The sequence below is a fragment of the Glandiceps talaboti genome, chromosome 20 (assembly GCF_964340395.1).
Source record: "Glandiceps talaboti chromosome 20, keGlaTala1.1, whole genome shotgun sequence".
NCBI lineage: Eukaryota > Metazoa > Hemichordata > Enteropneusta > Spengelidae > Glandiceps > Glandiceps talaboti.
In genome coordinates, this window is record NC_135568.1 from 16910545 (window position 1) to 16921771 (window position 11227).

At 35.1% G+C, this 11227-nt stretch overlaps 1 protein-coding gene across 1 annotated transcript; it reads right to left on the bottom strand.

Annotated features, from left to right (window-relative positions):
* Positions 1 to 381: 381 nt before the first annotated feature.
* LOC144450709 (2-Hydroxyacid oxidase 2-like) lies at positions 382 to 7421 on the bottom strand. Its single transcript, XM_078141377.1, has 7 exons — positions 7279 to 7421; positions 4927 to 5078; positions 2676 to 2965; positions 1800 to 2018; positions 1294 to 1452; positions 798 to 867; positions 382 to 517 (listed from the first exon to the last, which is right to left on the bottom strand). The coding sequence occupies exons 1-7, from the start codon at positions 7419 to 7421 to the stop codon at positions 447 to 449; spliced, it is 1104 nt and encodes a 367-aa protein (XP_077997503.1). The 3' UTR covers positions 382 to 446.
* Positions 7422 to 11227: the final 3806 nt, after the last annotated feature.

Genomic DNA, 11227 nt, shown 5'->3' on the forward strand with positions numbered 1-11227 from the left:
ATGGGTTATTGTGAGATTTAAGAACTATATATCCAGATATCAACGTACATATATTAGGGATATATGTCAGAGAAGTGTAAATTAATACATATAAGATTGAAATATTTTGAAAGTAAATGATCGCGTTTTATTGTTATATCAAGTCACAAAGCAAGATTATACAATGACTCACAGTGAGTCAACAGTTACCAACCCCTAATTCGATTATTCAGTATGACCATTCCCGAGAACCTTTTTGACTAAAATGTAACGCTTTCCCATTCCTTCTGGCACTTCCCCTTGAAATTACTGAAGTTACAGTTAGGCACTAACAAGGTTTACAAGACAAATCTATAAAATGGAGAAAGAAAATGTAATCTGAAAGTTTTTAATGTTTATAAATGTCCTTATACTGTGAGTTGAAATGAATATATTGAATATTTTATCCACTCGTCCATTTATTGGTATTACAGTTGTTGTGAAGAAGTTGGAGTCATCTTGAGAAGTGACGGAGTGATGTCAGAAATTTTGCTGCATCCTAAAAATAAAGTAAACAGGTAAAATGAAATGATGTAAATATATCAACAGTCAGTAATACTATATTTGTTAACTGATGTACCAGACTCTCAGCCTAAGCTTTCTCCCGTAACTTTGCATTGGCATTGAGTCCAAAACATGTTGTCTCTCTACGTTAAAACACCTGTATTTGCCTTACCATATCGTATAAAGCAGTCCATTGCACGACAAAATTATTTTGGAATTTGTGCAACATGCTTTGATATAGGAACAAAACCTTAAAATGATTTTAAAAAACCCACCTGATAATGCCATGGCTGTGCTGAGTTCATCGTTTAGAATTTGAAGAACCTGTTTGACTCCTTCTGCGCCCTAAATAATGAGGATGCGGCAATATTATAATATTGACAAGTAATGTTTAGCACACCTAAACAGACTTTAAAAGAATATCAATTCAAACCTTGTAATACTAAATTGGTTTAAACAACATTTCCCTCTAGTAAAGTCAAACTAACACTGCGACGTTTTCCTTTGAGAGATTTCATTCTGAGTCATTGAAATGTTATATCTCCAAACAAATGAAACTATAAGTATACGTTTTATCGTATCGTTGGTCAAGTACAGCGATACTTATTCTTATAATTACGTCATACTATATCAGAAAACACACCTTATATTTGTTTAGAGTGTCAAATGAAATGTCTCAACAAGCAATACATTTAAAGTTAGCGAGGACGCTTCAAAATTTGTCACTATCCATGGTTATTATTTTTAAAGAATATTTATTTGTCGCCATACCTTATGTGTTAATCCGTATAATACTGGTCGACCAATGAACACTGCCCTGGCACCCAAAGCCAATGCTTTCAATACATCAGTACCTTGTCGTATACCGCCATCTACGTAGACTTCTAACGTATCTCCAACAGCCTGGACAATGTCAGCAAGAACATCGATCTATGGACAGAATTATTGCTAATTTACGGATACATTTTCATGAACCATAATATGCTGCATTATAATAGTTTTGATTTAAATAAAATTATATACAAAAAACATATGTCCTAGATTTCAGTTACCCTAAATCATATCACTTATGTTTATATAATATCAAACTGCAATGATATATATATAATATTATGTCATTACCCCTCTGTTGTCCGGCCAAAATACACGTTTGGACACGATTAGGGCATGTTAAATGTATACATGCATATATAAATCCGAACTGAAACAATATAACAGCACACTTGACGTAACAATAATACAACACACCGATGCAAGCAATTCATATTTTTACCTACCGTTGCTGGCACACCATCTAATTGTCTGCCACCATGATTAGATACAACAATTCCTTGTACACCATATTGGGCTGCCAACACAGCGTCCTCAACGGCCAGAATACCTTTCAAGACTATTGGTAGTTTGGTGATTGTCTGTAACCATTTGATATCCTCCCATGTACAGGCTGGATTACCTAAAACAAGCTCACCTGGTATTTTATCTTTTGAATCTGTAAACTAAAACATACTATTAGATATTACGCAATGTATGTATTATTGATGGAGTAAACTGATCAATTACAATGATATATTTTAGATAGAACAGATTTAAACTGAATGACTCCAACCCATATATTTCCCCTCCTACACAGATCGTTGTAATACATTCTTATGAAGTGATAGCCTAATTACAGAAAATTATTAATTATGCACATTAATCATTAAAAAAATATGCCAAGGGGTATGTGTGCCTTAATATGGTTGACGTATATGCCAAATTATATTGAATGTTAACACTTATGCGCGTTGTTATGTTTAATGTATGTACCAAATTATATTGAACTTGAAGCACGCATTCTTAAGATATAGCCTAATTACCAAAAATAATTACGCAAATTTATCATTAAAATTAAAAACTTTGCGGACATGCTTTAAGGATATGTACCAACAAAGTGATATGTCTAAGGTAGAACAACAAATATCTAACTGTTTTCATGAATACAAAAGTACTTATATTAGTATTAAGTTTTTGAATGTGCCTAAGTAGTTGTGGCAACCTTAGGTGCATGTTCAGTCTCAATATGGTTATTTCAGCAGTGCTATATTAACTTGCTAATCCAAAAAGTCGACTTATCTGATCACACCATTTACACTCTACTAAAAAAGTTTCAATACCTTCAAAAAATACGGTTCCACATTTCCGAGTTTTACACCAGACAGTTGTAACATTCCTCCAATTTGTTTCAATCTTCTTTTGACGCCCAGCTGTGGGACATCGACGGAAACAGCAATGGCTTTAAATCCCGCATTCTCAGCCCGTTTTACTACATCTATTGTGACTTCCCGATCAGACCACATAAATATGTTCATCCAGTTCATTCCATTTTGCTTTTCTGCAACAATATCTTCCATAGATTTGTTAGACATCAAACTCATCATCATTATCGTATTCATATCTGCAGCAGCTGAAAAATAAGTAATACGACGCATAAACAACATTACAATTTCTTACATGGAAAACACACCTTTCACAACTCACCATTTGAAATTGTAACTTGACCACTTTTTCAAACTTTTTTTTTTCAGATACCCGATTTCTGATGTATTTCTTGCAATTAAGTAGCTCAATCCATCTTCAGTGTGTCATGTTTAGTAAATGCGTGCACTTCCGGGTTCCTATATTTTGATTAGTGGCGGTATTCCCAACCTTGTACGACAAACAGCCACAGTCATAGTGATTAAATCGGGTGATGTGATTGGTCCATTCAAATTGAATACCCGGGAGTTTTTTGGTAATCTAACGAAATGTTTCAATGCAAGATGGTGAAGGCTTAGAAATCGTCAGAATTGCTGCCTCCCCCTTGACTATGACGTCAATTGCGCTTGTCAAATATTTGAGTTCTAAGCATGTTTGTTCTAGAAAGACGAATTTTTAGTGATCGGAAGTAAAATCGGCAATAATTTCATGACTTGCAAATATACTACTCGCATTTGGTAGGGATTAGTCACATCCCTTGTGGGTTTTGTAGCCATTTCGCATATAGGAAAACATGTAGTAATTCTTGTTTTTTGGTAATGATTTGGAATTACTCTCTTCTTGATGCTTGTCAGTATTTTATTATTTTTATTTATCTATTTATTTATTTATTTATTTATTTATTTATTTATTTGTTTGTTTGTTTGTGTGTTTGTTTGTTTGTTTGTCTGTCTGTCTGTCTGTCTGTCTGTCTGTCTGTCTGTCTGTCTGTCTGTCTGTCTGTCTGTCTGTCTGTCTGTCTGTCTGTCTGTCTGTCTGTCTGTCTGTCTGTCTGTTTGTTTGTTTATTTATTTATTTATTTAGTTATTGTTATTATTGTTTGTTTGTTTTTTCGTAAACATAACAGTGCCCTGTGATTTAATTTGTATTTTACAGTACCCGAGTGCTTTCATGTATCACAACATATTAAATTTATATAAATATAACATAATTAGTCAGAAGACATGACATGATAGCATACATGGTAATCTTTGTAACCTAACTTGCATAACTAAACTTGAATCCAAATACTGACATATATAGGCATCTTTGAAAGTCAAACTAACATGATGCTTGATTCAAAACCAAGCCAAACCACAAGTTTTGAATATTTCACTACTCTACCCCCAAAAATTGACCCAGATTTAAAGGTACAATGTCTTTTTGTAAGTAATTGAGAAATTTTCAGAAAATGTAACTTTCGTTCCTTCATGAAACAAATGTACCGTTTGCAGCTAGGATAGAGTTAACTCACTGTCGACTTCACTCATTAAATTGGACTTTCCAATGACAATGGTACCTTTACATCACTGCAGCTGGATCTGCATACTTAGAAAAATCTGATTAATTGTTTAGTTATTATCTATACTAATGTTCTCCTAGTTTGTGATCAAGTCTCCTTTTTTGAACACATTCATTCTTATCAAACATAAATTGTAATTCAAAAGTTTTAGCTAACAATAGCTTTGTTCCTACAAGGAAATCTGAATTTATCCGAAATCGGTTCTTTGTCACCTATATCTTTAACATTTAGATGCATTTCTAATTGACATTCAAACTTTCTCCATCTTTTAGTGAAAATTTTCACTAAATTACCAAGCACTGTAAGCCCTTGTTTGAAGTTAAGATTACTCTCTATCTTGAGATTACTAAGTATTACATTACTAGACAACCAGTATGTTGAATGACATGACATCATTGTGGGTTCCTCACAGTGTTTGAAATTATTAGTTATGGCAGCTATATTTGAAATATCGATTCATGGCCATTGCTAACAATTTCTCATGAGAAACCAGTTTCTGTTCAATTGAAAAAAAATTCGAATTGATTCAGGTGGAGACAGGACTAATCCCAAATGTTGTCTATTAAGTCCCTACCTCTAGTCATCATGAATATCAAATGAAGTCTCACCAGTAGCTGTTGCTGATTCTGCATCAGGATGTGCCAAACCATGAAGTGCTGATGGTGCTATGCAGATCGGTGCGTCAACTTTAGAACCAAGTATTGTCGTGGACATATCAATTGTTGAAACATCTCTTAACACACGTGGTTTCAGGAGATATCTACCAAAATGAAGGAATATAATGCATATATGTCATGCACAATTATTCTAACACCTGTATTTGTACAAATTGTTGATTTCCTAGAGTGGAATGATGTCATTTTATATTCATTCCTCCCTACATATTTTTACGTTGATGATGACTTGATGATCCTGTAAATCCATAGAACCACGCACAGATTCCCTTAGTCACTGTTCTCATATAAGGTGACAGTTATGAACATACCTTTAATTCTGAGTAGTGTAATAAAGTTTATTTCAAGAAACAAAGTTTACAATGTTATTTTAAACAATTGACTGTTTTCATGTAATTTTACTCAGAAGGTAAAATATGGATTTGTATTCAATGTGGAATAGTAGCTGGCTTGAATTTTTTTCGTAACCCCCCCCCCCCCTTGACACAATTTTTTTTAATACCTCCCCCCCTCACCATTTTACCGTCACCATAACTCGTTAGCTGTTAATGGTGTGCTGCAAACATTAGAGGAAGGGGTAACAATGTATGCAGCTTATTTAGTTTGAGGGAGCCAAGTGGATGTGGGTACGGGAGGGGGTTTTCCCCTCCAGTCCTGGAGATTCCTGAATTTCAAGGACTAAAGGAATACGTTCTGGTGCTATTTTAACATGTAAAATTTTGAGTAACCCCCCCCCTCCCTTTCACTCCCTAATTTGTGGGTAACCCCCCTTTCACTCCCCAATTTTTGATCCCCCCTAAATTCCTCCGACCCCCCCCCCGTTCATAAATAATGACGGCTCCCTAAGGCACACACAAACATAATTATTCTCATGGCAGTCACTGATAAGCGCATCATTGAATATGAGCCTATTTCGGCAAAGCTGTAATGCAATAAAGTTTCCAAATGTATTCAGTAAACGATCGCTTCTGAGGTTTAATTTGGTTCAAAACATGAATAAAATAGTTCAAACCTACACCCCTTCAGATTATCGGAGTAGTCATGGCCTCCCCTTCGTAGCCCCATATTTTTCAGCATCCCCCCGCAATTATTCATAATTTTAAGTATGGATTTTTATTCAATGTGGATTCTATTTCAACCAATCCAGAATAGTATTAAAATATTGTATTCGGATGTACATCGAATAATCTCATACTAAATATTCACGTTAAGCGTGAATTATATCTATGCGTATTGTGTTTTTATCTGATATTCTATATCAAAAGACAAACTTAGAAAGAAAGCCGACTGCACAACTATATATAACTCAAGGTGAATGCAAACACTAAATAGGGAATTTATAGGTATGTATTTTGTATTCTACTTGCTACCAATTATGACAGTTACAGTTTTGGCTGTGGTGGTAATTATTATTTTTTTACCCTTCACCCGGCCCATGCCTGATGACGTTGACGTTGACGGTGGCTGTTGGTATAAGCAATGCGATTAAATTCTAAGCACCTTTCTGTGTATTTATTTAAAACGTATTCTCTTGAATATGCATTTGGAATTCGGTAGTTGCTAATGGTTGTTGCTAGCATACCTATGCAAATATACCGGGGGTTCTCTTAACATTATTGCGATGCATTTAATTTGCCATTTGCGCATTTGTGGTTTGGAAGGTTATTCAGATCGCCGACTGTAATGATCAGTTGTGATTCACGTGACCGCCGCTTGCTACGATCTTGTTGTCTCTCATTTAGTACGTTAAATTCTTCTAGGGCTGCTGGGAATTATGTGTTCGCGGATTCTAAATGAAGTAGAGGTCAGGGACAAGGGTCCTTAGTTTACAGGATCAGTCATTTTTGGTAACGAGTGGTGTGACAAGCGAGTGAACAAAGATAAAAGTGGTATGCAGGCTCAACATATTGAGGTACACACACCTTGCATGGATATAGAAGACATGTAAATGACAATCGGGCATACACCGCTGATTGATTCTCATTGTATCCAGGTGAATGTGGGTTTACCTATAAAAGCACTGCCTGTATGTATGTATGTATGTATGTATGTATGTATGTATGTATGTACATTTTGTATGTATGTATGTATGTTTGTATGTATGTATGTATGTATGTATGTATGTATGTATGTATGTATGTATGTATGTATGTATGTTAAAAGTGTGCTTGTATGTGTGTCGTTGGCAATCCGTACTAGTGTATATGTGTGGTTACACTATTTACTCCAAACATGTCGGGATTCTTTATTGTCTTTCTTTGTAAACAATGAAATGTAACCTCTCACCTTCCATATGCAGTCCTATTGCTTCTAAGTGTATCTTCAGAATCTGCACCACAGCTGTAGAATACCCATGAATTGTAAGGTAGGTGTTGTTTAGCGTATTCCTCAAAATCGTCCACACAAACCATCATCTCTGCTGCTGCCATGTTTGTGGTTTGTTGTGCTTGTGGGTATAGACTGATCGGGGTCAAACATATGTTTGTTTTATCGAGGTCAATATTGAAGTAACGTGTTCAAAGTTCACCGTGTCTATATAGGGAGACCAGGAACAGATAGAGTTACACACAGATTTACAAACAGAGTTACAAACAAATAAATAAGCAAGCAAACAAACATACAAAGCAAGAAACAAACACAAACAAACAAACAAACAAACAAACAAACAAACAAATAGACAGACAGACAGACAGACAGACATACAGACAGACAGACAGACATATAGACGGCAGACTGACAGGCAGATAGAAGACAGACAGGCAAACAGACAGACAAACAAACAAACAAACAAACAGACACAGAGAGACAGACAGACAGGGGAGAGATTAGAGTACACACAAACATATTCTCATGGCAGTCACTGATGAGCGCATCATTGAATATGAGCTGATTTCGGCGAAGCCACAATAAAATCAATTTTGCTAATGTACTCGGTAAACGATCACTTCTGAGGTTTAATTTGATTCAAATCATGAATAAAATATTTCATCCCCCCTTATTATTCAGCCCCCCCCCCTCCACATCTCCTCAGGTCCGCCCATCCCCCGCCATAAATTCTGATCGTTCCGTTATAAGATATTTGACGAACATAATTGCCAATGCTTCATCAATTCTTCTACACGTATATGCTGTCTTTATTAGACATTGGTGATCGATCGACTACCGGCCCAAACACAATGCAAATTTCCACCGAAAAAAACTACAAATGGATCAAAAGAATCAAATTTCAATCCCAGGTAATGATAATCATACACATTAGAATATGTACATGTATACTTCGTGGGTAAATACGACAGAAGTGTATAATGATAAGATAAATGTTTCAAATCATGACATAATTGAGACTAGTGTTCCATTAGTTAAAGTATTTCAAAGCATACCACAAACAACTGTTTTCTCATGAAAGCCAAGAGCTTCTGAACATTACACATATAAAGTTTGACCAAAAAAACTAAAAATGTCGTAGCCAATTACGTATTAAGTATAACCTTCCCCTTAGAACCTTTTGTATAAAACGCTTACCTTTCCTCTGGCACTTCCCCTTGTAAAAATTGAAGTTACAGTCAGGCATTTCCATGAATTGTTTTAAAAGGCATCAAGAATCTGGGGTGTAATGTTAGACCTCAAACTCAAAATAATTTGCAATGAACCCATTAAATTATTTAAGCATAGAATGTATTCTCTCACGCAGTTTTTATTGACGTTTTTCTGTCTCTGTATGTATGTATGTATGTATGTATGTATGTATGTATGTATGTATGTATGTATGTGGAACATTATATAATCGTGTGGACAATTACTGTTGTCATGTATTTTTTGTTTTGGTTGTGAGAATCCTACTATTTATATGTTGATACCGAGTGTAAAGAACTAATAAGTTATACAAAACACTAAAAAAAGGCACAAAATTTAATATCCCTGTTATACACTGTTTCAGTATCTTATACATAGTTGATCGCAATGATTATATCGACTACTTTGCCCGTCTTGCCTTGTCGTCCACAGGCTTCGTTGGATTTACAGTTTCGATAAACCTGGATTCCTCTTGACAAGTGAAGACGTAATTTCAGAAATTTTCTTGCATCCTAAAAACAAAGTAAAGCGAATGTAAATTTAGTGCCTTCCGTAAGGCATTTCGACCATGTGGTTTTTCTAGATAAAAGTACCTCAATTTGCCTTACCATATTCTATAAAGCTTTTCACATCCAATTTATTTTTTATATATAATAAGTGTAACATGCTTTGATACTGATAGATTGCATCGCTCAAAGAGCTATCCATGCTAAGAAAACCACCCAACAGATTTAAAACAACCCACCTGATAAAGCCATTGATGTACTTAGTTCATCTCTTAGAATTTGAAGAACCTGTTTGACACCTTGTGCTCCCTAGATGATGAGGAGGAGGATGAGAAGATGAAAATGTTTACAATTTCACAAAATTGACAAGCTAATATTTATCTCATTTGAAACTGGAAACTTACTTTATATTTGAACTACTTTTCCTCGTGTAAAGTCGAGTGCAAGGTGAAATAATTGTGGCGGATTTTCTCAAGAGAACTTCTTCATTGGAATATAAAATCTCTAAACATATTGTATGTGTACATTTTAACTTAACATTTCTTCAAACCTGCAAAGCCCTACTTATTTTGATAACAGCGTTAGCAGAAAATATTGATGTTTATTCTTAACATATCTTCTGTAAGAAAGGGTATGTTTCAACAAACAATACATTTAAAGATCGCGAAGCAGCTTCAGATGTTTTCACAGATCGTCGCTAGTTTTGTTAGAATTTGAATTGGTCTCATACCTTATAATGTTAATCCATACAATACTGGTCGACCAATGGACACTGCCCTGCCTGGCACCCTAAGCTAATGCTTTCAATACATCAGTACCTTGTCGTATACCGCCATCTACGTAGACTTCTAACGTATCTCCAACAGCCTGAACAATGTCAGCAAGAACATCGATCTATGAAGAGGTATTTCTTCAATAATATGTTAAATGCATTGTTGGTGGGATTTAAAGGTAGCATGCGCCTCGGGTACGATTTCACTGAAGATCTGATTTTTTAAACCTCTCTGATTTTTGCCATATGAAACTTCCTTCCTGCTCTTTTGAAATTACAAAAGATAGTTACAAGTTGGGGTCCACCCTCGTGTTTTAAGGAAATCGATAATCTTAGAATTAGAACTCCGACACAAACTGTAATGTTTATATATATATATATATATATATATATATATATATATATATATATATATATATATATATTATATGTACGTTCAATTTATTAGTATACATGTAATGTTTTACACTATTTCATTATATTATTATAATATCCCCGTGAACAGTATTGCATCACCTGCAGTTAAACGGATTATTTTGTAGTTGTATACAGGATAGATCAAATCAAATGAATCTTTTGGTCTTCACCCAAAAATCTGCGCCCTCAATGGCGATCACGATTTCAACCTATTTTGTACTGTTGGGGATAATATCAACCACTGTAAAATGTCTAATTATTGGTATTTGAACAATTGTCCATCACCTTTGTCACATACAGTTTTTGTCGCTTTAACACCACCATAGGCATGTGCGTGTTCAGTGAACTTCCTTCTGTACCTCTAAATTCGCCTTAAGTTTACAAGTAGGTTTGTCTACTCGTCGCATATACACCATTTCATACTCCTGTATAGCTCTATCAGTGTCGCCGTCAATTGAATTTGCTCGAACGTGTGTCACCTAAATGAAGTGTTCCATTAAAGTTGTCTGTAACTCTTTCACTCTCTGTATCTTGTTTTGTATATTTTGTTGTGCGATGGGCTGAGGCCTTAGCATATTTGCAATAAACTTATTATTATTATGTTTGTTTTTCAACCAATTTTCCCCGTTCCAAAGATCAGATTTCCCTTTCGAGAATTTGCAATATTGACACCATACTCTGTAAATACTGCAATCTATTAGGTACTTGCTGTTTTCACTGGTATGGATGTTTACCCACTCAAATTGTTCAAGCCATCGTGACAATCTTACATCTTTAGATTTTCCAGACTCAGACGATTGATTTTTTGAAACCACCACATTTGAAACGTTGCCGGTTGCCTAGTTGCTATTAGCAGGTTGTTCATCATTTCATCACTCATACCTGGCTTACTAGCTGGAGAAAAGAAATGAGTTATATGTCGTTTACTCATACTGGAACCGGTTATTCACCGCTTTGTATAGGTACT